The sequence below is a fragment of the Pongo pygmaeus genome, chromosome 18, assembly GCF_028885625.2.
Source record: "Pongo pygmaeus isolate AG05252 chromosome 18, NHGRI_mPonPyg2-v2.0_pri, whole genome shotgun sequence".
NCBI lineage: Eukaryota > Metazoa > Chordata > Mammalia > Primates > Hominidae > Pongo > Pongo pygmaeus.
Window position 1 is genome coordinate 66485591 of NC_072391.2, and position 26442 is coordinate 66512032.

General features: G+C 46.3%; 3 protein-coding genes across 8 annotated transcripts in view; 1 reads left to right on the top strand and 2 right to left on the bottom strand.

Annotated features, from left to right (window-relative positions):
- Positions 1-146: 146 nt before the first annotated feature.
- DERPC (DERPC proline and glycine rich nuclear protein) lies at positions 147-2573 on the bottom strand. Its single transcript, XM_063654480.1, has one exon. The coding sequence runs from the start codon at positions 2571-2573 to the stop codon at positions 987-989; it is 1587 nt and encodes a 528-aa protein (XP_063510550.1). The 3' UTR covers positions 147-986.
- On the bottom strand, positions 147-14757 carry CHTF8 (chromosome transmission fidelity factor 8). 2 transcript variants are annotated; one of them, XM_054454127.2, is made up of 4 exons: positions 14663-14757; positions 3581-3638; positions 3198-3315; positions 147-2794 (listed from the first exon to the last, which is right to left on the bottom strand). In XM_054454127.2, exons 2-4 carry the CDS (start codon positions 3601-3603, stop codon positions 2570-2572), a joined length of 366 nt encoding a protein of 121 aa, XP_054310102.1. In that variant the 5' UTR covers positions 3604-3638; positions 14663-14757; the 3' UTR covers positions 147-2569. The 2 variants fall into 2 exon arrangements, with proteins under 2 accessions (XP_054310102.1, XP_054310103.1); XM_054454128.2 differs by lacking the exon at positions 14663-14757 and adding an exon at positions 14268-14337.
- Positions 14709-26442, top strand: part of UTP4 (UTP4 small subunit processome component) — a 50066-nt gene continuing 38332 nt past the window's right edge. For 2 of the 5 annotated variants that reach the window (XR_010124310.1, XR_010124309.1), the window contains exons 1-6: positions 14755-14868; positions 15636-15796; positions 18855-19046; positions 19967-20051; positions 21969-22058; positions 25147-25358. Coding sequence is in view for 3 of the 5 variants with exons in the window: in XM_054454118.2 (XP_054310093.2) it covers positions 15638-15796; positions 18855-19046; positions 19967-20051; positions 21969-22058; positions 25147-25358 (738 nt within the window). In the remaining 2 variants the exon portion in view is untranslated. Of the gene's footprint in view, positions 14869-15635; positions 15797-18854; positions 19047-19966; positions 20052-21968; positions 22059-25146; positions 25359-26442 lie in introns of all 5 variants that reach the window. The other 3 variants (XM_054454118.2, XM_063654478.1, XM_054454119.2) reach the window with 3 other exon arrangements.

The following is a 26442-nucleotide window of genomic DNA, read 5'->3' on the forward strand; positions in this document are numbered from 1 at the left end:
TAAGGCTAAAAACCAAAGCTTGATTCCTCTTGGAGCAAAAGCATTTTAGCCGACATGATGTAAGACTATAGCCAAGCTGAAACAATGAAAAGCAGAGGAAACTTCCTTCCCTATGAAACAGGTAACAAAACACAGTGACACCAGTAGCCCTCTCATCCCATTTATTAAAGAAACAGTAAGAAAAGATACAATGCAGGAAAACCACCAACCATCCTTGCACACCAGGCTGAACAAAGCACAGTGATTTCTTCCCTTCGTCCCCCTCCCCCACCCTAATTCCCATATTCCCATCCACATCAGTTTAAATTTTGAGGTTCTTTGATTGATTGGGAGTACCAGTGAAGAGGGAGTTGGATGAGTAGAGGGGCCTTAAATCTGGCCACCTCTAAGTCCCAGGAGAAGGGAGCTGCAGGCCCAGTCAGTCAAGCAGAAACTGTATTCGGTGGGTCTTTGAAGTGGTTGTCCATCTCCCTGTTCTGTGTTCAAGCCCCCAGGGAAAGGTATGGCAGTAGAGGATGACCAGGTCCAAGCTGCCCAGGTCAGAGCTACGGAAGCATGGTCCGTTCACCAACGCCACGTTTCTAGAGAGCAGTGAGCTGATTCTCCAATGGTGAGCAGGGGACTACATGTGAACTGGGACCTGCAGGCCAATGTATCCCTGAGGAAAAGTCCACAAGAACAATTCAAGAAACTAGTAAGAAACAATGGGCAGAAAGCTGTGGGACGAAAGCACAGCAGGCTTCTGGGAGGCTGGAGATCCTTTCTCTCAAGGGCAGGATTATTCCCACCTGCCACAGTTCACATGCCACAAATAACATCTCACCTTCAGTCAAGAAAAACGCAAAGGAAAAAGATGGCTCATTCGAACTTGAGCCCAAGCTATGTTCTTCAGACTGTAGCTCCACAACTACCCTTTTACCTAAGACAGCCCCTGCCAAGAACCACAGTGCCTAGAAACCAAGGTGGTCCTGGAGGGAAAACGGTGTTTAAGGAGGTAACATTCCATTTGGGTACATTGCAGCCATTGGACCCCCTGGTCTGGGGAAAGCAGCTGGGTTTGTGCCAGGGAGGCTCCCCACTCTAGGAAATGGGACGAAACTCTTGCCTGCAGGGCCATTCATCCTTGGAAAGGAAGCTGGGTTGAGACCCAGGGTCCCAGTTGGCCTTGCGAAAGGAGCTGGGTTGATACCCACAGGGCCAACTGGAGAAGGGCCCAGATGCCCGGCAGCTGGCCTGGGGAAAGTAACTTGACCAGGGCCTAATGGGCCAGTAGACCTTGGGAAGGTAGTTGGACTTGGACCCTGCAGGCCAGCGGCCCTTGGGAAGTTAGCTGGGTTGGGGCCAAGTGGCCCAGACGCTCTTGGGAAAATGGTTGGATTTGAGCCCTGGAGGCCAGCGGACCTTTGGAAGGTAGCTGGGTTTGATGCCAATGTGCCAGAAGACTGAGAGAAGGCAGATGAACCCGCTCCCCTGGGAAAGGGATTGGCATTTACACCCATGGGGCCACCTGGCCTTGAGAAATGAGCTGAATTAGGGCCTATGGGGCCAGGAGCCCTTGACATGGGAGATGGATTTGGCCCTGGAAGGCCAATTCCCCGAGAGCTAGGACCCGAGTTTGGGCCCATGGGGCCAGGTACTCTTGCCATGGAGGATGGGCTTGTGCCCATGTTTCCAGAAGCCTGTGAGAAAGAAGCTGAATTTGCTCCTAAAAGACCTGCTGCTCTTAGAATGGGGGCAAGATCGAGGCCTTGAGGTCCAGCCATTCTTAAGTTAAGACCAGATCCTGTGCCCAAGAGGCCACCTGCTCTGGCATCTAGATTAGGGCCCGGGCCCAGGCCACTTGGTCTTGGGTTGGGCCCAAGGCCTGGGCCTGGAAACACACCTGACCTAGGGGCAGGGTTTGTCCCTAAAAAGCCTGATCTCAGATTGGGGTTTGGTCCTGGGCCCAGGCCAACTGGCCTAGGATTGGGAGGACCATTCCCAGAGGTTAACAGAACACCGGCTCTCAGGTTAGGTCCAGATCCAGGGCCCATGGGACCACCACCTCTGGGGTCAGGACCTGCTCCCAGGAGACCACCTGCCCTTGGGTTGGACATAGGACCTGGTCCTGGGAGACCCCCTAACCTGGGGTTAGACAGAGGCCCTGGGCCTGGCAGAGCCCCTGTCCTAGGGTTTAGGGTGGGGGTGGGGCCTGGGCCTGGGCCTGGGCCTGGCCCCAAGAGGCCACCAGGCCTTGGGAAAGAAACTGCACCTGTGCCAGGGGGATTCATCCCTCTTGGAAAAGAAGCCATACTTGGGTCACGAGCACCAGCCGGGAAAGGTGCTGGATTTGAAGCCAATGAGCCTGATGAAGCTGGAAAAGGAGATGGGTTCCTTGGAAATGGGGTCAGATTTCCACCAAGAGAACCGGCCGCCATAAGGAAGGGATCCGAGTTCACACCCAGTGGGTGGCCTGTATTCAGAACAGGACCCCCTTGTGGTCCCAGGGAACCGTCGAGCCGTCCTCGAGGTGGCAGCGGAGCACGAGTCCAAGGAGTTGGCCGCTCTCTAGGGAAAATCCGAGGTTCTTTCATACTTTCTTGGGGACGTTGGTGATAATGGGCTTAGGGCGGGTTTTGAAAAGGATCTTGTCTTTGATGAGTGCTGTCACCAGGTACCGGGTGCCAGTCTCGCGGCCAAGCTCATCACAGTCCTGATCCCCAGGAGTGTGTTTGACAAGGACTGCAAAAGGTTTCTCCAGGTGGATGATTTTCCCATACAGGATATGATGCCCCACGATCAGCACAGGGATTCCCTTTGGCAGAACAAGAACGAGATTCCTGAGGTTCCGGGGCAAGGCCATAACACTCAGGCGCCTCCTAAAGCTGCTCTTGGCAGGCTATGCTGGCACCTCCAATCCCTGGTCTGGCTCTGCCATTGCTGAGCAGCCACACTGGACCACCCACCCATGTGCCCTTTTTACTTTCTAGCCCCACATAAGAGAATTTCCACTTTCAGAAATGTGAGCTTTCCAGATTCCCCAAAATTAAATTTCCCTGCTACTGCAGAGGTAGGGGGAGAACAAGCAGAGAGCATCGCAGATTAGCTAGGCCTTGAATAACAAACCTGAGGCAGTCCTCACTCTGGGTCCTGGGAGCACCACCTTGGTGTAGCTTGCTTTCCTGAGGCATTAGGCAGGGAAAGAAAAGCCCCCTCACCTCAGTGGTGTAATGTAGGTCTCCCAGGAGGTTTCCAGCTAATCCAGTGCTGTAGCGAGCCTCGATCTCCCCCTGTAGCTCCATCAGCACCCATTCTGCCAGGCCTCCAGCCCTCGCACTGCAAGCAAAGGGCTGGCGGTTACAATATTTTTGAGGGGTGAAGGATGAATAGCGTCCTCACACCACCATTCGAGGCCCAAAGGACCTCTTTGTTGGATGTCAAGTTCTTGGGAAATTGGGCAGTGCTAGGCATGGAACTAGAGATCAGAATGCAAGGATTTGTACAAGATGCACCTAAGGACCCTGATTCTTCCAGACACATGGCACACCTCTATAGCCCTCATCATTTCAAGACAAATTTTAAAATCTCAAAATGTACTCACCTGGAAATAACAATTTGCACCATGAGCTTTCTGTCTTTAAAAAGCAAGTGAAAACAAGCTGTAGAGAAAAAAGAAAAAGAGATTTAGGGTAATAATAACAACAACTAATAATGACAACTAATGCAACCTCCACCTCCCGGGTTCAATCAATTCTCCTGCCTCAGCCTCCCAAGTAGCTGGGAATACAGGCATCCACCACTATGGCCAGCTAATTTTTTGTATTTTTAGTAGAGATGGGGTTTCTTTCTTTTTTTTTTTTTTTTTGAGACGGAGTCTCACTCTGTCGCCCAGGCTGGAGTGGAATGGCGTGATCTCGGCTCACTGCAAGCTCCGCCTCCGGGGTTCACACCATTCTCCTGCCTCAGCCTCCCGAGTAGCTGGGACTACAGGCACCCGCCACCACGCCCGGCTAATTTTTTTTGTATTTTTAGTAGAGACGGGGTTTCACCGTGTTAGCCAGGATGGTCTCGATCTCCTGACCTCGTGATCCGCCCACCTTGGCCTCCCAAAGTGCTGGGATTACAGGTGTGAGCCACTGTGCCCGGCCCTACAGATGGGGTTTCACCATGTTGGCCAGGCTGGTCTTGAACGCCTGACCTAGTGATTCACCCGCCTCAGCCTCCCAAAGTGCTGGGATTACAGGTGTGAGCCACCATGGCTGGCCGACAACTAATATTACTTACTGTGTGCTAGGTACTTTTCTAAGTCCTTTAGACACATTTTATCTTGTTCTTCTAACAATGCCCTAAGTGGGAAGTGTTATTTTACCAATATTGTACATATGAGATATGGTTGCTTAAGATCACCAATGGTCAACTGTATGTGCAAAACTAATCAAGATCACATAGCTACTAAGGCAAAGATGATATGAACCGAAGACATACACTGCAAAGACCATACTCTTGCTCACTATGCTAACGTGCCTTTCTTAAGGATATTCTTTTTTTTTTGTTTCCTTTTTCTTGAGACCAAGTCTCACTTTGTCACCAGATCTGGAGCACAGTGGCGCCATCTCGGCTCACTGCAACCTCTGCTTCCCGGGTTCAAGTGATTCTCCTGCCTCAGCCTCCCGAGTAGCTGGGATTACAGGTGCATGTCACCACACCCAGCTAACTTTTTTTTTTTTTTTTTTTTTTGAGAGGGAGTCTCACTCCGTCACCCAGGCTGGAGTGCAGTGGCATGATCTCAGGTCACTGCAACCTCCGCCTTCCCGGTTCAAGCGATCTCGTGCTTCAGCCTCCCGAGCAGCTGGGATTACAGGCATACAACCACCATGCCTGGCTAATTTTTGTATTTTTAGTAGAGATGGGGTTTCACCATGTTGGCCAGGCTGGTCTTGAACTCCTGACTGCAGGTTATCCACCCACTTTGGTCTCCCAAAATGCTGGGATTACAGGCGTGAACCACTGCACCTGGCTTAATTTTTGTATTTTTAGTAGAGATGGGGTTTCACCATGTTAGCCAGGCTGGTCTCAAACTCCTGACCTCAGGTGATCCACCCACCTCAGCCTCCCAAAGTACTGGGATTATAGGCATGAGCCACCACACCCGGCCTTGATCTCTTGACCTCATGATCCGCCCACCTTGGCCTCTCAAAAGTGCTGGGATTATAGGCTTGAGCCACCGCACCCGGCCTCTTACTTTTTTCTTCTTTTGAGACAGGGTCTCACTCTGTTGCCCAAGATGGAGTGAGCAAGATCATAGCTCACTGAAGCCTTTACTTCCTGGGCTTAAGTGATCCTCCTACCTCAGCTTCTCAAAGTGTTAGGATTACAGGTGTGAGCCACCGTGCCTAGCCTAGGGTAGTCTATTTCCTACTCTGCATGTTTCTTAAAAAAGCCTATGGAGTTTCTTCAGATTTTACTTTTTTCTTTGGTAATGATGTAAGCTTCAAGTCTACCTCCTTGGTTATCAAGGTTCAAAGGGTCTCCCTTTAAAAATAAAGCCAAGGGGGCCAGGCGCGGTGTCTCAGGCCTGTGTTCCCAGCACTTTGGGAGGCTGAGGCGGTTGGGTCACTTGATGTCAGGAGTTCGAGACCACCCTGGCCAACACGGTGAAACCCAGTCTCTACTAAAAATACAAAAATTAGCTGGGTGTGGTGGCAGGAGTCCGTAATCCCAGCTATTAGGCAGGCTGAGGTAAGAGAATCACTTGAACCCTGGGAGGCAAAGGTTACGGTGAGCCAAGATTGCTCCACTGCACTCTACCCTGGGCGACAGAGTGAGACTGTCTCAAAAAATCAATCAATCCATCCAAGGGAACTGAAAAAGTCCTCCAACATCTTTAGTGAATGGTAAGCTGACTTCTGATGTGATTCTTATCAAAAGCTTTCACCACCTTTCACTTAGATATGAAAACATCTTAGATAATTAGATAACAGACTTCGGCCGGGAGCAGTAGCTCACACCTGCAATTCCAGCACTTTGGGAGAGACCAAAGTGGGTGGATCACCTGAGGTCAGGAGTTTGAGACCAGTCTGGCCAACATCATGAAACCCCATCTCTACTAAAAAAAAAAACAAACAAAAAATTAGCTGGGTGTGATGGCCCACGCCTGCACTTCCAGCTACTTGGGAGGCTGAGGCATGAGACTCAGTGGAACCTGGGAGATAAAGGTTGCAGTGAGCTGAGATCACACCACTGCACTCCAGTCTAGGCAAAAGAGCAAGACTCTGTCTCAAAGGGGGGAAAAAAAAAGGATAATATGCTTTCATTTTATACAACAGCAGCACCACCTGGTGGCAAATTTGGAGTACTTTATAAGAACTGGAGATTTTTGCCTAAAGACAATTGGCTTCACTTTCTGTGATGGATAGATTCATGGGGGGGCTGATAGGATCGGGGATAACACTACAGCTTCTGGCTAAGTACTGTCAATGTATATATGGAGTTTAGTGGAAGGTTATTAGTTCAATGTTTACCAACTGTAGTATGGAAAGTTAATAGGTATTATAATTGTGCTCAAGCTTAGCAAACACCCGATTAAAATGTTAAACAGATTTTTTTTTTTTTTTTTTTGAGATGAAATCTCACTCTGTCGCCCAGGCTGGAGTGCAGTGGCATGATCTCGGCTCACCACAACCTCCACCTTCCAGCTTCAAGTGATTCTCCTGCCTCAGCCTCTTGAGTAGCTGGGATTACAGGCGCCCGCCACCACACCAGGCTAATTTTTGTATTTTTAGTAGGGACGGGATTTTGCCATGTTGGCCAGGCTGGTTTCGAACTTCTGACCTGAGGTGATCCACCCGCCTCAGCCTCCCAAAGTACTGGGATTACAGGAGTAAGCCACCACGCCCAGCCGATTTCTTTAAGAGACAGGTCTTACTATGTTGCCCAGGTTGGTTCCAAACTCCTGAGCTCCAGGGGATCCTCCCACCTCAGCCTCCCAAAGTGGTGGGATTACAGGCGTGAGACACTGTGCAAGCTTGAGATTTCTTCATTGGTATGTTAATCTTCCTTTGGGATCTCCAGCCTTATAGTATGACTCTACTCCTAGAGCACCAAACACTTTGGGAACATGAAATTGGTCAACTCACTAGATTTTTTTTGAGATGGAGTTTCGCTCCTGTTGCCCAGGCTGGAGTGCAATGGTGGGAACTCGGCTCACCACAACCTCCACCTCCCGAGTTCAAGCAATTCTCATGCCTCAGCCTCCTGAGTAGCTGGGATTATAGGCATGTGCCACCATGCCCGGCTAATTTTGTATTTTTAATAGAGACGGGGCTTCTCCATGTTGGTCAGGCTGGTCTCAAACTCCCGACCTCAGGTGATATGCCCACCTTGCCCTCCAAAAGTACTGAGATTACAGGCTTGAGTCATTGCACCCGGCCAACTCACTAGACTTTTTAAATTCAAATATAAGTAGCAGCTAACATGTTTTGAATTTTTACTGTGCATATATATTGGTGGTTTCTCATTCGACCATCGTAACAAGTCTATGATATAGGTATTTATTCCTATTTTGCAGATCAGGCTACTGAGGCATACACAGATGAAGTCACTTGCCTGTATGTTGGACACACACAGCTGCTATGTGACAGAGTAGAAATCTGGGCCATCTGACTATCTACACCCATAATCACTACACAATTCTGCCTTCCCAAAGGAAAAAAAGTATTAATGAGAACGAAAAAGAATCAAGGCATCAGGCAGGCATCGAGTACATGCAAGAGCTGGTCAGAAGGGCAATATGGAATCAACAGAGCATCCTTGAATTGAGTCAGACCTTCTGCACCAGCACAGGTTGTGGGACCACTGGAAAAGGGGTAATTAATACCCAAGCTCAGAACCCAAATATTTCCAAAAGAGGCCCCACCACTACTCTCAACACGACTAAAAGCACTTTAAAAATCCTTTTATAAGGTTTCTTGAAGAAGGATAACAATTTAAAATCAGAAGGCCTAAATTCAGCTCTCCTGCCTGTAAGTGTGGACCTCTTTACTGTGTAGTTAAGAACAAGTCACTTTGTGACTATGACACCTAGATTATGTCCTATGAAACTACTGCAAAGACCAAATATAACATATGCTAAGGTGCTTTAAAGACCCCAAGTTCTATTGAGAAAAACTAAGTTTTTTGAGATAGTGAGATAAGAAAATCAGCATTCTGACCCATAATTTTGACAATTTAAGGAATGGTACATTTTAGCCATGAATCAAAAAAAGGCTCAATAATGCACACAGAGAAAGGGCTCTTGCAAATATGCTTTTGAAGATGATGTAGTATATTTTCCTGGATGGGTACAAGTGACAGTAAAATATAGGTGGTTTTAGAGAAGCAATAAGGTGTTCACATAGGTATACAGTATATTCTAGGAAGATCAAGGCAGGGAAGGAGACAGAGCCTACTTCCTGACAACCAAAATCAATCGTTAAGCACTGTGACCATGTGCTTGAGAAAAATGCCGAAATATTTTCAGTGCATTCTCCATTTCCTGGACAGTCTCCTGTTCTGAACAGGAATTCAGAACAATGGTGTGGAAAACACATTTGGTTGCTGGCATGGCACAGCTGTACTTGCATACCAATCCCCCATGCCTCAATAAGAATGCATACCTTTACACACTGATGCAGGAGGCTCTGCCTGTGTACATCTATGGCATTACCAGACATCTAGCAATGCTCCTGCAAATAGTTCTGTGGCCCATAGGCCTCAGCATCTTACCACCATACTCAGTCAGGCTGGAAAAAACTTGTCTTATCCTAGAACTATTGGGATGCTGCAGATGTATGTAGAAATGAAGTTCGAGCCCAGCTTCTAAGAGTTCAGTTCACAGAACTTACGGACTGCTCTGGCTACAGTTAGGTAATTTATACGCACGTGGGTGTATTTACTACTAGTCAGGAATGTAGAGGAGGGCATCCTTTAATGAATTTTAAAATTCTACTTTAGCACCTTAAAATATCCTGTAACACCTGAATTCTGTTATTTCTTTTCTTGCTCCTTGAGATTCTAATCCACACAACTGTTTGTAGGGCACAGTAAGTAGGGATTCCTGAGTACTCCCCGGAGGACACACCTGATGGAGGTGGCAGGGAGTATATATTTCATTCAGTGTAGAATTGATTAAAAAGTGTATGAGGCCGGGCGCAGTGGCTCATGCCTGTCATCTCAGCACTTTGGGAGGCCAAGGCGGGCGGATCACCTGAAGTCAGGAGTTTGAGGCCAACACAGTGAAACCCCAACTCTACCAAAAATACAAAAATTAGCAGGGCGTGGTGGCTGGTGCCTGTAATCCCAGCTACTTGGGAGGCTGAGACAGAAGAATTGCTTGAACCTGGGAGGCGGAGGCTGCAGTGAGCCGAGATCGCACCACCGCACTCCAGCCTGGGCAACAAAGAGTAAAACTCCGTCTCAAAAAAAAAAAAAAAAAAAGCATATGAGAACATGCAACCCAATGTGCCCCCATCCCCTTGAGAGTAGACAGAGTAGAAAAAAGAGGAGGGGAAGAAGTATAATACAAATAAATCCCTCTTAGAAATAACAAGCATAACAATGGAAATTATCTGTATAAGAAGAATATGTCTGTAAGTCTTCAGTCTCAATTCATTCCAACAACACTGAAAGACAACTAGAGCAATTTCTAGTTGTTTGTTCTAAGATGGGGCTTGTTTAGAAATTGCAGCTCTATCAAGAGCATCTGAAGGCACAATTTGATGAATACACTACATGAAGTCAAGAAACTAAAAGAGTCAGTGGAAGAGCTCTCCTGGCAACTATTTTTTTTTTTTTTTTTTTTGTGAGACAGAGTCTCCCTCTGGCCCAGGTTGGAGTGCAGTGGCTCGATCTCAGCTCATTGCAACCTCTGCCTCCCAGGTTCAAGTGATTCTCCTGCCTCAGCCTCCCAAGTAACTGGGACTACAGGCGTCTGCCACCACACCTGGCTACTTTTTGTATTTTCAGTAGAGACAGGGTTTCACCATCTTGGCCAGGCTGGTCTCGAACTCCTGACCTCAAGTGATCTGCCCACGTTGGCCTTCCAAAGTGTTGGGATTACAGGCGTGAGCCACCGTGCCCGGCCAACTTTCTTCTTTTTTTGAGACAGAGTCTCACTCTGTCACCCAGGCTGGAGTGCAGTGGCGCAATCTCGGCTCACTGCAACCTCCACTGCCCAGGATCAAGGGATTCTCCTGCCTCAGCCTTCCCAGTAGCTGGAATTACAGGCACCTGCCACTGCAACCTGCTAATTTTTGTATTTTTAGTAGAGATGGGGTTTCACCCTATTAGTCAGGCTGGTCTTGAACTCCTGACCTCATGATCCACCCGCCTCGGCCTCCCAAAGTGCTAGGATTACAGGCGTGAGCCACAGCACCCGGCCAACTATCTCTTCAGAGCAGAGTTCAACCCCAGATTTGGCTAGGACTAACATGTCTTTCCTTAGGAACAATAATTCCAGGTTGACAAGGTTAACTGCAGAGCCAGGGAGAGACTTCTGTGATGTAGCTTTTCAAAAAGATTTAAATTCATTATATTACAGTGTGGTATCAGACTCACAGGCCACAACTCATGTGTAGCCTTGGAAAGATAAGAAGGTATAAAGAAAACCAAACCTTTCCCTGCAATAAATTATGTATCCTGTCCCCAATCTCATGAGGAGGGAAAAAAGTTTTCTACTTGATCTTTATGGGTCTTCACGCAGCTAAATGAACGAAACAATACATAAATTCTGTATTCCTAAGTTAGTCAAATGACTTTATCTCAGTAAAGGAAACTTTTTTCCCCTTAAAAAGCCACCAGCATTCAAAGAATCAATCCCAAACCAAAATGGGAACCCTACCCAAAACCAAAAAGCTTTGGCTGTAATCAGACCACTCTAGGATATACCTTATTTAACCAGCATTTGGCTTCTCTCTCTCTTTTGAAATTAGTAACTATTATTATAAAAAACCCGCCAGGCGCGGTGGCTCACGTCTATAATCCCAGCACTTTGGGAGTCCGAGGCGGGTAGATCATGAGGTCATGAGTTAGAAATCAGCCTGACCAACATGGTGAAACCCCGTTTCTACGAAAAATACAAAAATTAGCCAGGCGTGGTGGTGCTCACCTGTAATCCCAGCTACTCAGGAGGCTGAGGCAGGAGAATCGCTTGATCCTGGGAGGCGGTAGTTACAGTGAGCCGAGACTGTGCCACTGCACTCCTGGGCGACAGAGCAAGATTCCATCTCAAAAAACAAACAAACTGAAACAAACAAACAAAAAAACCTGGCAAATCAAAGCACCACCACGATTTCTTAAGAAAAGCCCAGGCAGAGGCCGGGTGCGGTGGCTCACGCCTGTAATCCCAGCACTTTGGGAGGCCGAGGCAGGCAGATCACGAGGTCAGGAGATCGAGACCATCCTGGCTAACACAGTGAAACCCCGGCTCCAGTAAAAATACAAAAAATTAGCCTGGCGTGGTGGCAGGTGCCTGTAGTCCTAGCTACTCAGGAGGCTGAGGCAGGAGAATGACGTGAACCCAAGAGGCAGAGGTTGCAGTGAGCCGAGATCACACCACTGCACTCCAGCCTAGGCAACAGAGCAAGACTCCGTCACAAAAAAAAAAAAGGAAGAAAAGTCCAGGCAGAACATTATTTTTATAACACAAAAGGCTTCATTTCTCACACAGCTAGCCTCGTTCAAACACTTATCTGTATCCTCTTATTTCACCCTAACAACCTATGATTTTAGCATGGTCTCACTCCCATTTTACTAATGAGGAAACAGGCTTAGAGGAGCTAAATGTTAACTGGTCACACAGCTACTTAAGTGGAGAGCTGGGATATGAACCCTAACCCCTCCACAATCTGGCCCCTCTTGTAGTTCTCCTCACACAGCCCCCTTCTGTAAAGCACCTCTATATGAGAACTTCCCTTGCTTTACAAATATTAGCCTCGTTCTCACAGCATCTCTTACAAAATGGCAAAGTAACCTATGGAAAGACCTTGTAACTTGCCATCAAAGTATTATATCTGTGGGGTAGGCAGCTAAAAACAAAGCAGCAGCTTGCTTTTTATGATACCCAATTGAGATGTTTCAGTTTTTGAAACTTTTAGAAAAATCTATTCAATGCCACCTCTAGGGCGCAAAGCTTTACCCTCTGCTCCTGAGTGTGAAAGTCAAGAGAATAGAGGACATTCTTTGTCAAGTATTCATTTTAATCTTCCACAGAATTTAATTCTTATCCTCTGGTCTCTGAATTGTTAAATATTAAATTGTTAAACGATTACTGTCTTACAGAGAACAGAACAGCCTGAGCAATGATCCTCATAATCCTTCAAAATAAAATGTGGCAGAAGAAAGTGTGATATGTATCCAATTAAACCGAACATATGGCTTATAGCAAAAAAAGTGGTTTTGACTCAATGGTTTAACGTCAATACAAATAACTAAATTTTAATAAAGCTAAACAACGTTTTAGAAATTTTGTTTTTTTTTTTCAGACAGGAAACCAAGGCTTTAAATTCTCAACCCTTAAACATTCTTTTCTAAACTGGGGTGAAATCACTTAATTATTTCTGAGTGTAAATATTCACAATTTTCTATTTTTTGCTAGGCCAACAGTTGGCATTTATTGAGCTTTTGTTTTTTGATCCCAGGGTGGATACTTTGTTTAGGAATATAGTGAAGCACTCACTTGTCATACAGACCTGGATTCTGTGATTTTGCCACCTATCCCATATGTCACAGTGGGTAGTTTAACCTCACGTGTTTTCCTAACAATACACTGGGCATAAACACCTATTTCGAAAGGCTGTTGCAAGAACGAGTAATGAATGTAAAGCTTTTAGCACATTGTCTGACACATGGTAAGCCTTCAGGGTCAAGCTATCGATTTCCCAGAGAAAGGTGGCATTTTCTTAGTATTCATCCAATAGAATGTCTTAATACTACACTATGTTAGCATATTAATGTTTATAATGGACTAAAGCATTCTACGAAAGCAGCAGGTCATCAGAATAAAATCAAGTTTTCATAATAATAGAATTCAAACATGGCAGTTGTGGTTCACCAAACTGCTTCAGGGATTAAGTTCTGGAAGGTAATTTCTCTAAATATGATGACTATGTCTCTATGTGCCTTTCTACCAAGTGAACAACTCAGAACGTTTTACATATAACTGAATACAGATTATTTTTATTTGCAGTGTTATCGTGGTTTTGTAACTGAAGGGGACGGGTCTATACATTTGAAGGGGATCTTGTCTCTTGAAAGGCTTATGTTACTAAGTCTAAAATCCTGTTTCCAAATGAGAATCTTGCTCCCCTCCAAAAAGGGGCTTATGGAGGGTTGGTGGAATTGAATGCTTCCAAACTTTACATTAGTGAAGAGTGTGTTCAAAAACGTGTGTGGATGCTATGCATACACGTGATACTTCCCATCACATTTTAGGATTCCCACGTTGGAGGGAATCAATTACTGGTATTTGTAGCAATGGGTGGAAAAGATGGCTTCAGTCGATCTGAGTTACTGCAGTTTTCTCCATCTTCTGCTACTCTGCAGCCCCATCTTAGCCTGTCCTCCTCTTAATGGCACGACCCCCTGGTACTCCCCCAAACCCTTTCCTTTCTAGCCCGGCGTAGAGTCTCCCTCTGTGCTCTTCCTCCCACCCACCCCCATCTTCTCCACCCACTCCCTCTCGGCCCCCTCCCACCCTTTCTGCTAGAGCTACAAACACTTCCTATTTCTAGTCCCACCCACTTTCTGGGACTTCTCAATCCGCTTCCCCCCTCTTCTCCACCCCCCTCCAAATTACAAGCTGTTTTAACCCCTTTTCCTGCCTCCCAGGGAAACTATTCTTTAAACCACCTTCCTCCACACCACCCACCGGAGTGGTCTTCCAAACCGTTCACCCTCCTCCCAAAGATTACTCTTTAAACGTCCTTTCTCTACCACCCTCGTTCTCCAAATTGTTCCCGGTTCTCAAGTACTCCGCTCCTCCAGGACCCCACCCCACTCGTCTCTCGGCTTCCCTCCCACAAAAGAACCTGGAATGACTCTCCAACCACCCTTCCAATTACCTCTCCCAGAAGCCTCCCCCTCCACGATTACAAATGTTCCCTGGAACAAAACCTCACGGTCCTAACCCCCCACCCCGAACTCCCCTTTCTGCTATTCCCGCTACTTCCTAGGTTCCAGTTCTACTCCGCTCCCGCAAGCATAGCGGGATGGGCTCCCTCCCAACCCCGGGAAGAGCCCCTTCCCGCACGTACCTCGAAATTCCGGCCCGCGCCGCCCCCTTCTCCGTCCTCCGCCCGCGCTCGGCCACCCTTTCCGCCCTTCTCCCGCTCCGCCCCGCTCGCTCCCTTCCTTCCCTCCGCCTTCCGTCTCCACACCGCTCCCTTCCCCCACACTCCCGGCCCTCCCACCCCGGAGGCCCCTCCGGGCTCGCCCCCACCTCCGCGCCGCCCTCCCGCCACCCTCCCCCTTCCCGGCCACCCCTCCCCCGCCCGCGCTCCCCGCCCCTCGGCTCGCCATTCTTCTCTCCGAGCCGCGCGCCCCGCCCGGTCCCGTCTCCCTAGCTTCCCGCTCCCTCGCGCCCTCGCCCCCATCCCCGGCTCGGCCCTCGCTCCCCGCGGCCTCCCGTGCCCCCCGCCCGCGGCCTGACCTGCAATGGCGGCCGCCGAGCGCGGCGCCGCGCGGCCAACGGGCGACAACCGAACCTCCCGCCGCCGTCGCCGCCGCCGCGAGCACTGCCTGCGCACTTCCGACTATGCGCCAGGAGAACTTCCGGGGCAGAGCCTGAGAGCGCGCGCGCACGTGGGGCCGGGGCGGAGAGAGGCGAGCACCGGGAAGGGGAGCGTAGGGCAGCTGGTGAGTTGGGGAAGGGGCGTGGGAAGCGGCTGCGAGAGCTGGGGGTCTTACAGGGTGGGCCGGCCCAGGGTCGGCGTCCGGCTGAGCTCCTTGTCCCGAGGGTCTCCTCGTCCCGAGGCTGGGTGGGGGCTACTCTGTAGACTCTGGGAGAGGGAAGGGGAGGCGAAGACCGCGCGCTCCTCAGACGCCCCGGCCCGACCGAACGCGCCTGCTCTGTCTGCGGGTTCCTAACCTTGAAGCTAGACGAGTGAGGGGCGAACAAGACCCGGTCTCTACTCTCGGCCAGTATATATGTTGGCAGGCGTCGGGGGGACGGGGTAGGGTAAGTGACAGACGTCAGACCAGGCGGGCAGAGTAAGTCAAACCCTGTCGTTTTTTCCTCAAGAGGAGCTCGGTTCTGCCTGCCCCATCAGCCTCACTGTCGCTACCTCAGTTTAGGTCTGTTGTTTGCAAACTTAGCAATAGAGTTGAGGAGAGATGCTTGCTAAAATGCGGATTCCTAGGCGCCCCGAGATTGGAACTCTGGAGCTATGGAGTAGGACCCTTTTTGATTTTTTGCTGAAGCCTCCTTATTATTCAAGCCATCCTGAGCTTTTGAAGATTGAGCAATTCTTGTGGGGGGCATTGTTAGCAGCCATTTGGAAATGAACTTCAGGGAGATGTTGTTGGAGCTTTCCAGCCAGAACAGTGATATTAAGGAACTGAATACTATGTGTGACATACTGCAGTTAACATATAACAATAATGACTCTCTTTTCGCCCCCTAGGAATGGGTGAATTTAAGGTCCATCGAGTACGTTTCTTTAATTATGTTCCATCAGGAATCCGCTGTGTGGCTTACAATAACCAGTCAAACAGATTGGCTGTTTCACGAACAGATGGCACTGTGGAAATTTATAACTTGTCAGCAAACTACTTTCAGGAGAAAGTAAGTCATTTGGGAGTCTGATATGGTGTTTTGATGTTAATTTCTTCTGAAGTTCAAGAAACTTGTATGTCTTTTATAATCAAACTGATTAACTTCCTAGCCCCAATGAAGTTGCTTAGAACTATCAAACTTCTGAGATCTCCTAACTGATGAGAGAAGCTCAGTTTCAATCTGTGTAATGTTGATTAGAAGGGTCCTACCTAGAAATGTGTCATCTCACTGCCTGTCATTGGAAACTGAGGTTTGCTGGATCTTTTGGCCACAGGAAGGGAAATTGTTGGTATGTCAGTCTCAACACCATTGCAGCTTTGGTAAGCAAAATTTCCTGCAGGGAGTATCAGTACTGTTTCATTGTCAATTGAGAAAAAATGATAACACATTTTAATATCAGAAACTTTTTGGTGATGTGATGGCAGGAAGATGGATTCCAAAGTTCATCTGTCTGAGAGAATGTAGACCTACACGTCTACATTTGGGAGCAAAGGAGATTTAAAATTAGGTAAAATGTCCTTTGGGTGTATGCGGAGGTCTATTAGTCCTTTTTCTTCTCCCCTCCAAGGGCACTGACTAGTGATTTTCTTCGGGTGCAACATCTTAGTTCGTGTTGAATGACTGTTATGTACTGGGTGCTGTGATATAAATGAATAGATGGGCAAATGAGTGAATTCAGTGCCCAGCAGCCTGGTACCTGGAATTTAGGCATTCTGTAAATGTTTCTCGGTGAATGAGTGGCAAATACTGGGCACTAAGACAAATGTCAGAGGCTCTAACTTTACGGAGCTCAAAGACCAGTAGGAGAAAGATAAGTGTACAGTTTCCAACCTGTGAAATAAATACGATAAACTGAAACACAGGCATAGAACCTTCATGGAGAATTGCCTTCCTGAGAGGTGGGTTTAGGAAATGTGGAAAGGGATGATTTACTGAGCTCACCCCTGAAGAACTAATCAAAAGGTAAAAGCTACAGGACCACCACAAATGGGTTACATTCTGTGGTATGAAGAACATGTGCTGGCATGTGCTTATTGCATCCTGTGATTTTCTTTCTTTTTCTTTTTCTTTTTTTTTTTATGGAGACGGAGTCTCGCTCTGTCACCCAGGCTGGAGTGCAGTGGTGTGATCTTGGCTCACTGCAACCTCTGCCTCCCTCTCCTGCCTCAGCCTTCCAAGTCGTTGGGATTACAGGTGTGCACCACCATGCCTGGCTAATTTTTTTATTTTTATAGAGACGAGGTTTCACCGTGTTGGCCAGCCTGGTCTCGAACTCCTGACCTCAAGTGATCTGCCCACCTCAGCCTCCCAAAGTGCTGGGATTACAGGTGTGAGCCCCCATACCAGACTGATTATCTTTTTCTTGGTCTTGTTCTTCTTTTTTTTTTTTTTTTTTAACAGTCATGGCTATATTATGATTTTTCTGTTTGTCATTTATAACAGTTATAACTATATAATTTGTGTGTTTGTGTAATGTCTTTCTTCCATGCTGAACTTCCAATTTTATGAGAATAGGAACCATGTCAATGATACTCACATCTGCATTCCCACCATTTATCAAGCGCCTGGTACAAAGCCACTGCTTAGTTAATGTTTGTTGAATGGATAAGTCAACCATTCCTTACCTAGTGTTCCTTATTTTCTTTTCTCCTTCATCTGTTTTCTTTATTCTTCAACAATTAACTAACTCAGGCTAGTTTCCTGCTTTCCCTATATTCCCTTTCCTACTAGATACGATTGCTTAGCTCTGTCAGTGACTCTCACAGCAAGAAAAAATTAGTATGTTAAAGCGAAAAGAGGCAGGGCAGAGTGGCTCACACCTGTAACCCCAGCACTTTGGGAAGCCAAGGCAGGTGGATCACTTGAGCCCAGGAGTGTAAGACTACCCTGGGCAACATAGTGAGACCCCATCCGTAAAAAAATAAATAAATAAATTAGATAGGTGTGGTGTTGTATGCCCATAGTTCCAGCTACTTGGAGGGTTGAGGCGGAAGGATCGCTTGAGCTCAGGAGGTTGAGACTACACTGAGCCGAAATCGTGCCACTGCACTGCAGTCTGGGTGACAAAATGAGACCCTGTCTCAAAAATAAATAAATAAAAGTGGGCCTGATACGGTGGCACACTCATGGCTGTAATCCCAGCACTTTGGGAGGCTGAGGTGGGCAGATCACCTGAGGTCGGGAATTCGAGACCAGCCTGACCAACATGGAGAAACCCCGTCTCTACGAAAAATAAAAAAAAAAAAATAGTGGGACGTGGTAGCATATGCCTGTAATCCCAGCTACTCAGGATGCTAAGGCAGGAGAATCACTTGAACCCGGGAGTCGGAGGTTGCAGTGAGCTGAGATCGCGCCATTGCACTGCAGCCTGGTCAATAATAGCGAAACTCCGTCTCCAAAAAACAAAAAAGTGAAAGAATATGAGCATATGAGCTAGGAGTAAGGAGAGGAGACCTTCATTCGCCTCATGCAATTGACTTTGGCACTTTTGGCAACCCACTTAACCCATGTATATCTTGGCCTTTTCAAGTCGAAATAGGAAAAATTATACCTACTTAGTTCCTTTTTTGTCAAGCAGATCTAAGAATAAAATGCCTTGATAGATATGAACACTTTTGGGTTGGGTGCAGTGGCTCATGCCTATAATCCCAGGACTTTGGGAGGCCAAGGCTCACTGCAGTTTCCGCCTCCCAGGCTCAAACAATCCTCCCCCGTCAGCCTCCGTAGTAGCTGGGACTATAAGTATGTGCCACCACATCCGGCTACTTTTTATATTTTTTGTAGAGACAATGTCTCGCTCTGTCGTCCAGGCTGGAGTGCAGTTCAAACCTTTTCTGCTGAAAATGTTTTGCCGAACCAGTCCTAGTAAAACAAACAAATTTAACTGCATAAAAGTAATTAGAATTTGAGCTGAAAAAATGAAAATGTCATTAGGCATGATCTGATAGCACAAAACCCCACACTAGTTATTTATGGGGAAGTTGTTTTTACCATGTTGCCTGTGACCACTCAATACCGGTACCTGATGAATTTGTGGTAATGTTGAGAAGTTATGGTGTTTCTGCAGTTTTTCCCAGGTCATGAGTCTCGGGCTACAGAAGCTCTGTGCTGGGCAGAAGGACAACGACTCTTTAGTGCTGGGCTCAATGGTGAGATTATGGAGTATGACTTACAGGCGTTAAACATCAAGTATGCTATGGATGCCTTTGGAGGACCTATTTGGAGCATGGCTGCCAGCCCCAGTGGCTCTCAACTTTTGGTTAGTAAGCAACAGTTGGTAATTCAAACCAAAATTTATCTTGTGCCTGCTCAAACTTTCTTCCCTGTGCTCATAGGAGAGTAACGATGTATTATGGCATGTGGCAACCCCAACTACAAGATTGGAATTGATACTGAAGATTTTAAAAATCCCCAGCATTCTTTTTGCTGCTAGTCTGGACCTTGTTGATTCATTTATGAAATGAGAGGATTACATCATTTCAACATTTCCCAAACTGTGTTCTGTGGAATTTGGAGATGTAGAGGTTTTTTTGTTTTGGTTTGTTTTGTGTTTTATGGTAAATTTCATTTCAGAAATACAGCATATTTAATCCTGCTGTAAATTCACAATGCACATCGGTACATGAAGAGTTCTGAGAGTCCCTTCAGCAAGTTAACCTGTGCACCTGTGTTTCAGCACAGTGTTTCTCAAAAATATGACCACACACTGAGACCCTTCCCATAATTACTATTAGAATGAGTGCTTCCAGATCTTTAATTCTCTGTGATGAGTCTGATTATTTTTGATCTGCACTAATTTGCACAATATCTTAAGGTGTTTCCATTTATGTTATCATGTTAGTAGGTCTTTTATTTAGGCCAAGGGTTTCTAGCAGAAGTATTCTATGAAATCCTACTTCTAATCCATGTCATATGCAGGAATGGGGCCACTAATTAGAACTCTTAATATCAGTCTGTTTTCCGTCTAGGATATAAAGGCTACTGAGAATACACTATTAGTTTCTTGATAACTAGTACTTTCTTTCTCTCACAAATGATTTTTCTTTTTCAGGGCAACTGATAGCTTTAAGGAGGAAGAGAGAATAGAGTGTGTGTGTGTGGTGTGTGTGTGTGTGTGTGTTTAGTCCTATAAAATGTTTACTGTTGATCTTTTCTGTTTACTACCTCTTTCTCAAATAGGTTGGCTGTGAAGATGGATCTGTGAAACTATTTCAAATTACCCCGGACAAAATCCAGTTTGAAAGAAATTTTGATCGGCAGAAAAGTAAGCGTCATTTTTCGTGGGGCGGTAAATAGCCTTAACAAGAAATTAAGTTTCTATGCCACTGGGGATGGGATATTTTCCCATGAATCCAGGTAATATTTTATCTCTACTGGGTACAGGGAGGGTATGTGCTAGAAGCCATCCCCAGCCCAGGCTTTACCCGTTGTATAGCATAGTTGTGACTGCTTGGTCAAGTAATAATATAGAAAACCAGAAATCCAAAATTGGAAAGCTAGTGTTTCTGTGGAAGTCAATTTGTTAGTTATCACTTACTTTTGTGATGTTTTAACAAGCGTACATGAAGTCATGAACTACAATTTTGTCATTAGGAACTGTGGTTCTTTTTTTTCTTTTTTTTTTTTTTTCTGGAGGCAGAGTGTCACTCTCTCACCCATGCTGGCAGTGGCAGTGGCATGATCTCGGCTCACTGTAATCTCCGCCTCCCGGCTTCAAGTGATTCTGGTGCCTCAGCCTCCCAAGTGACTGGGATTCCAGGCATGTGCCATCATGCCCTGCTAATTTTCGTATTTTTAGTAGAGACAGGATTTCACCATGTTGGCCAGGCTGGTCTCGAACTCTTGGTCTCACTCAAGTGATCCACCCGCCTTGGCCTCAAGTGCTGGGATTACAGGCCTGAGCCACTTGTCCTGGCCAAAGAACTGTGGTTCTTAATCCTTCCGGTGCATTCAAGTTGAATGAGGGAGTTTATAAACAATTGCCCATCCTTGGGCTCCACCAGGGCTGAATTGGCATTGACCCTTTAGAACAGGGGTTGGCAGACTGTTTCCGTAAAGGACCAGATAGTAAACATTTTAGGCTTTGCCAAACCTACATTGTCTGCCAACTCTATCAGTGTAGTGCAAAAGCAGCCATAGATGATACTGAAACTAATGGGCAGGCTGTGTTCTGGTAAAAACTTTATTTACAAAAACAAGCAGTGGGCCTGATTTGGCCTGTGGGCCACAGTTTGGTGACTCACCTTCTAGAATAGCAACCGTCCTCTGTGTCCATTAGTAATACTTATCCTCTGCTAATCCGATTCTTGCTTCGTTTTTAATATACCTTGGGTGCTCTTTTTTTTTTTTTTCCTCCCTGAGATGGAGTCTTGCTTTGTCGCCCAGGCTGGAGTGCTGTGGCGTGATCTTGGCTCAATGTAACCTCTGCCTCCTGGGTTCAAGCAATTCTCCTGCCTCAGCCTCCCTAGTATGGGACTACAGATGCGTGCCACCACGCCCGGCTAGTTTTTGTGTTTTTAGTAGAGACGGGGTTTCACCATGTTGGCCAGGCTGGTCTTGAACTCCTGACCTCGTGATCCACCCACCTCGGCCTCCTGAAGCACTGGGATTACAGACATGAGCAACCGCGCCCGGCCTGGGTGTTCTTTTTCAATTACAAAGGTAATACAATACTTTTTAAAAATCTCATACATTTTGTCAAGTATGAAACAGAAAATAGGTGTCTCAGCTGGGCACAATGGCTTACACCTGTAATCCCAGCACTTTGGGAGGCCAAGGCGGGTGGATCACTTGAGGTCAGGAGTTCGAAACCAGCATGGCCAACATGGTGAAACCCCATCTCCACTAAAAATACAAAAATTAGCCAGACATGGTGGCAGGTGCCTGTAATCTCAGCTACTAGGGAGGCTGAGGCAGGAGAATCACTTGAACCTGGGAGGCGGAGGTTGCAGTGAGCCGAGATCGCACTACTGCACTCCAGCCTGGGCTACAGAGGAGACTCCGTCTCAAAAAAAATAAATAAAAATAAAAATAAATAAATAAATTGGTGCTTCAAGGAGTACTATAGATGAGAGAGCTAAGATTGTAGAACACTCTAGAGATAGTTGTGGGAAGAGAGCTCAGTTACTCTTTGTATATTTATGTGTATGTCACTTTGTTTTTTTGTTGTACAACTCCCAAGGTCGCATCCTGAGTCTCAGCTGGCATCCCTCTGGTACCCACATTGCAGCTGGTTCCATAGACTACATTAGTGTGTTTGATGTCAAATCAGGTGATTGTTTTTCTCAGTTCATTTGGGGTGTGGGTTTTGTTTGTCAGATTCACATTTCTGGGTTTTCAAAAGCTTGAGCCTTTGTCATGGTTTCATGACCTTTGTGGCCTGACATGTCATTAATCTTCTGAGATGTCCACGATGAATTGTACTCCTTTCTTGGATTACTACCACTGCTTTTAGGGGAATCTTGGACCTTCAGTAAGATACAGTATTTTTCATTCATCATAATAAGAATTCACAGTAAAATACTCTGAACTAGTACATTCGTGTACTATAAACAGTCGAATTACCTATTTATAGATCCCAGTCCTTGGTAAAAATGGGCTTCTGTCATTGAGGAACATAAGATTTTTGTAGCATAATTGGTGAAACATGAGATCAGAGAAGCAGAAAACCATGATATTTTCTGTTTTTGGCCTGGAAAATTGGCTTCATAGACTCCTTCATTGATAAGGTTGATCTCAACTTGTTAGGTGGACATGTCTGTACTTCCATCTGAGATGCAGAGATAAAACAGGTTGGCTTGGTGCGGTGGCTCATGCCTGTAATCCCAGCACTTTGGAAGGCCAAGGTGGGTGGATCACCTGAGGTCGGGAGTTCAAGACCAGCCTGACCAACATGGAGAAACCCTGTATCTACTAAAAATACATAATTAGCCAGGGTGGTGGTACATGCCTGTATTCCCATCAACTCAGGAGGCTGAGGCAGGAGAATCGCCCCATTGCACTCCAGCCTGACAACAAGAGTGAAACTCCGTCTCAAAAAAAAAAAAAAAAAAAAAATCCCTTAAGCTTATTACAAAAAAGAGGGAGTCCTTCTATATCTCTCACTCTCCTCGAGGCAACCACTTGTGACCCTTAGCTGATTCGTTTGGTATCTATCACTGCAGAACCTAGCATGCTTTTTATGCTACATTTTGATTTTTCAGCTTTAGACCATTTTTTACTGACTTCTACGACTCGCCCCTCTTTTTCTACCGCCTGCCACAGGCATCCAAACTTTCTCCTGATCCTACCAGCATGGTTATATTATAACTTTGTTCAGATTAGTAGTTGATGTTTTCATTATTATGACTATGTATATACTACTCACATAGTAAATTTCCTTTCTTTTCCTGTATACTTCTGTTTAATAGTTTCTCTGTCTCTCTGTCTTACTCATACATTCCCACATTCTTCCAGTTGCATAAATTAGGTTCAAGTCCATCTGATTTTCTTTCTCCACTTTCATCTTTATGAATAAGTCTCTCCCGGTGCCTTCTGACCCACTCCCATCTGGCTTAGCCACTCTGGGCCTGCTGCACAACTGTGAGATCTGGAACTCTGATTGATTTTTCCATTGTTCTCGGGATCTCCTTTGCTTCTCTATCGGATAGGATCTCCTATTTCTGTGTTACTCACTTTCTTGGTTTACCCTTTGGTGGATCCTGAGTAAGAGTGCATGAGAAAGAATTCTAGGTTGGAAATTCTTTTCCCTTAGAATTCTGAAGCCCTGGCTCCGCTGTCTTCCAGCTCCTCGTATTATTAGCAAGTAAGCTGCCATTCTGAGAGTTATCCCTTTGTATAAGACCTGTTTTATTTTTTTTCCCCCAGGAGCTTTTAGGATGTTTTATCCTTACTGTTATGAAATGTAATAATTAGGTTTCTTGGTGTGTGGATCAATTAATTGTTCTGGACACCTGGTAGTTTCTTTTAATCCAATACCCACATCCTTCAGTTCTGGGGGGAAATTCTTTTACTCTTATTTTTCATTTCTTTGTCTTTTTACTATGCTTTCTGGGAGAGTTTGTCTTTTTTATCTTTGAATCCTCTATTGAGTTTTTCATTTTTGACATTTCCAGAGTTCTTTTTTTGTTTCGTGAATCTTCTTTTTTACAGCATTCTCTTTTTGTTTCATTATACAGAAACTCTTCTCTTTCTAAGGCTATTAATAATTGTCAAGTGTTTTTCACTCTGCCTGTTTCTTCCCTGTTATTCATTTATTTGTTTCTGTTAGTCCGTTTGGCCTCTGCCTTTCACGTTAAAGGCTTTCCTCATGTCTGGTGATCATCTCATCACTGCATCATGTGGCTTACTGAGCTTGGGTTTCACTGAAGAATGATCTGGCTGGACTGCTTATTTGGGGTAGCCCTGAAGCCAGAATCTTCAGATCTTTTCTTTTGTGCCAGTTATGTTCCTCAGAAATGGTTTTTCATTCTCCTGCCTGGTGGGTATTGGCCTGGCTATCAGCATTCTAAGGGGGAAAAAAAAGAATGGTGTTCTCAACATTCAGTGAGAAATGTTCACTTAATCCTGGTTTTCATATACTGCTCTGCCTGATAGCCCTCCTCAGACAGCGCCTCCAGTATTCTGCTGACGTGCATTTTGGGAGCTTCCCACCTTCTTAGTCAGGGCATGGCTATCTGAGGGGTCTACCAGCTGTTAACGGATTCCTCTTTGAAGCCCTACTTACTCCTTTTCTAGAATATCTGGGGTCCCCAACTCCTGAGTCCAAGGATTCCATAGTATAAATCAGGTGGCTTCTTGGCTTTCCTGTCTGCTGACCTGGGACTTAGTTTCAGGGCTCTGCTAAGTCAGTTGCCACTACTTGTCTGCTTTCCAGTTCCCCACATTTTGTCACTGGTCTCTCCCTTTCCTGTGGGATTTTGGAAAAGAGCAGAGTGTAATGTGTGTGTGCAGCTGACCAGCTTTAAGTGAATGTCCCAAATGTCTCTTTCCATTTCACCCCCCCCAAAGGCGTTTCTGTTCTCATTCTCTTCCCTCCCTTCCTCCCTCCGTTGCACCTTCTATCCCATTCCTGTTAGGCTCTCCCAACACCCCTTCTCTTCAGGTAACCATTTTGGAGTTCCGAGATCAGGTTCACCAGAACTACCATTTATAGGCTGACTGTTCAGTCAGCTCACCTACCGTATCATGCTTACTGCAGGCGGGTTTGTTATGTTGTTTCGTAGAGATGAGGTCTCACTTTGTTGCCTAGGCTGGCCTCAAACTCCAGGGCTCAAGCAGTCCTTCCACTTTGGCCGCAGGCAGATTTTGAAGACAGAGAGATAAGTACCATTTGAAGGTGTGCTTTTCTGATTTTTCAGGCAGCGCTGTTCATAAGATGATTGTGGACAGGCAGTATATGGGCGCGTCTAAGCGGAAGTGCATCGTGTGGGGTGTCGCCTTCTTGTCCGATGGCACTGTCATAAGTGTGGACTCTGCTGGGAAGGTGCAGTTCTGGGACTCAGCCACTGGGACGCTTGTGAAGAGCCATCTCATCGCTAATGCTGATGTGCAGTCCATTGCTGTAGCTGACGTGAGTACAGTCCCTGTTTAGAGTGGTTGATGTACACCCTGGGGGGTGAGTAGAGAAAGCAGCCTTAGTGACGTGCCACGAACACTGGTTCCTCATCCTGATGTTGTACTGGAGGAAGATGAGTTTAGGAAAATGCATCTGAAAACCCACATTGTTTCCATAGTACCTAACAGTTGGTTAGAGAATACAGGATACTCCAAGAGATTAGTTAGCAGGGAGATTTTCTTTAGACACTGCTCACTTCCAGTTCATCTTGTCTGATTGTAGATAGGGTGCAGCAGCCTAGAAGAATCTTGAGAAGTGCTATATTTATACCTTTGTGTTTATGTATTTATTTTTAATTTAATTAAAAAAAATAGAGATGGGGTCTCCCTATGTTGCCCAAGGTGGTCTTAAATTCTTGGGCTGGGGAATCCTCCCATCTCAGCCTCCCAAAGTGCTGGGATTATAGGCAGGAACCACAGCACCTGGCCAAAATGTCTTATTTGGTAGTAGTTCTTTTTTTCCTTTTTTTGAGACGGAGTTTCACTCTTGTCGCCCAGGCTGGAGTGCAATGGCGCGGTCTAGGCTCATTGCAACCTCTGCCTCCCAGGTTCAAGCGATTCTTCTGCCTCAGCCTCCCCAGTAGCTTGGATTACAGGCCCCTGTCACCACACCCAGCTAATTTTTATATTTTTAGTAGAGATGGGGTTTCACCATGTTGGCCAGGCTAGTCTCGAACTCCTTACCTCAGGTGATCCACCCACCTCGACCTCCCAAAGTGCTGGGATTACAGGTGTGAGCCACTGTGCCTGGCCTATTTTCTTTCTTTTTTTTTTTTTTTTTCTTTTTTTGAGACGGAGTCTAGCTCTGTCACCCAGGCTGGAGTGCAGTGGCACAATCTCGGCTCACTGCAACCTCTGCCTCCAGGGTTCAAACAATTTCTCCTGCCTCAGCCTCCGGAGTAGGTGAGATTACAGGTGCCCGCCACCATGCCCAGCTAATTTTTATATGTTTAGGCTTTCACCATGATGGCCAGGGTGGTCTGACTCCTGACCTCAAGTGATCTGCCTGCCTCAGCCTCCCAAAGTGCTGAGATTACAGG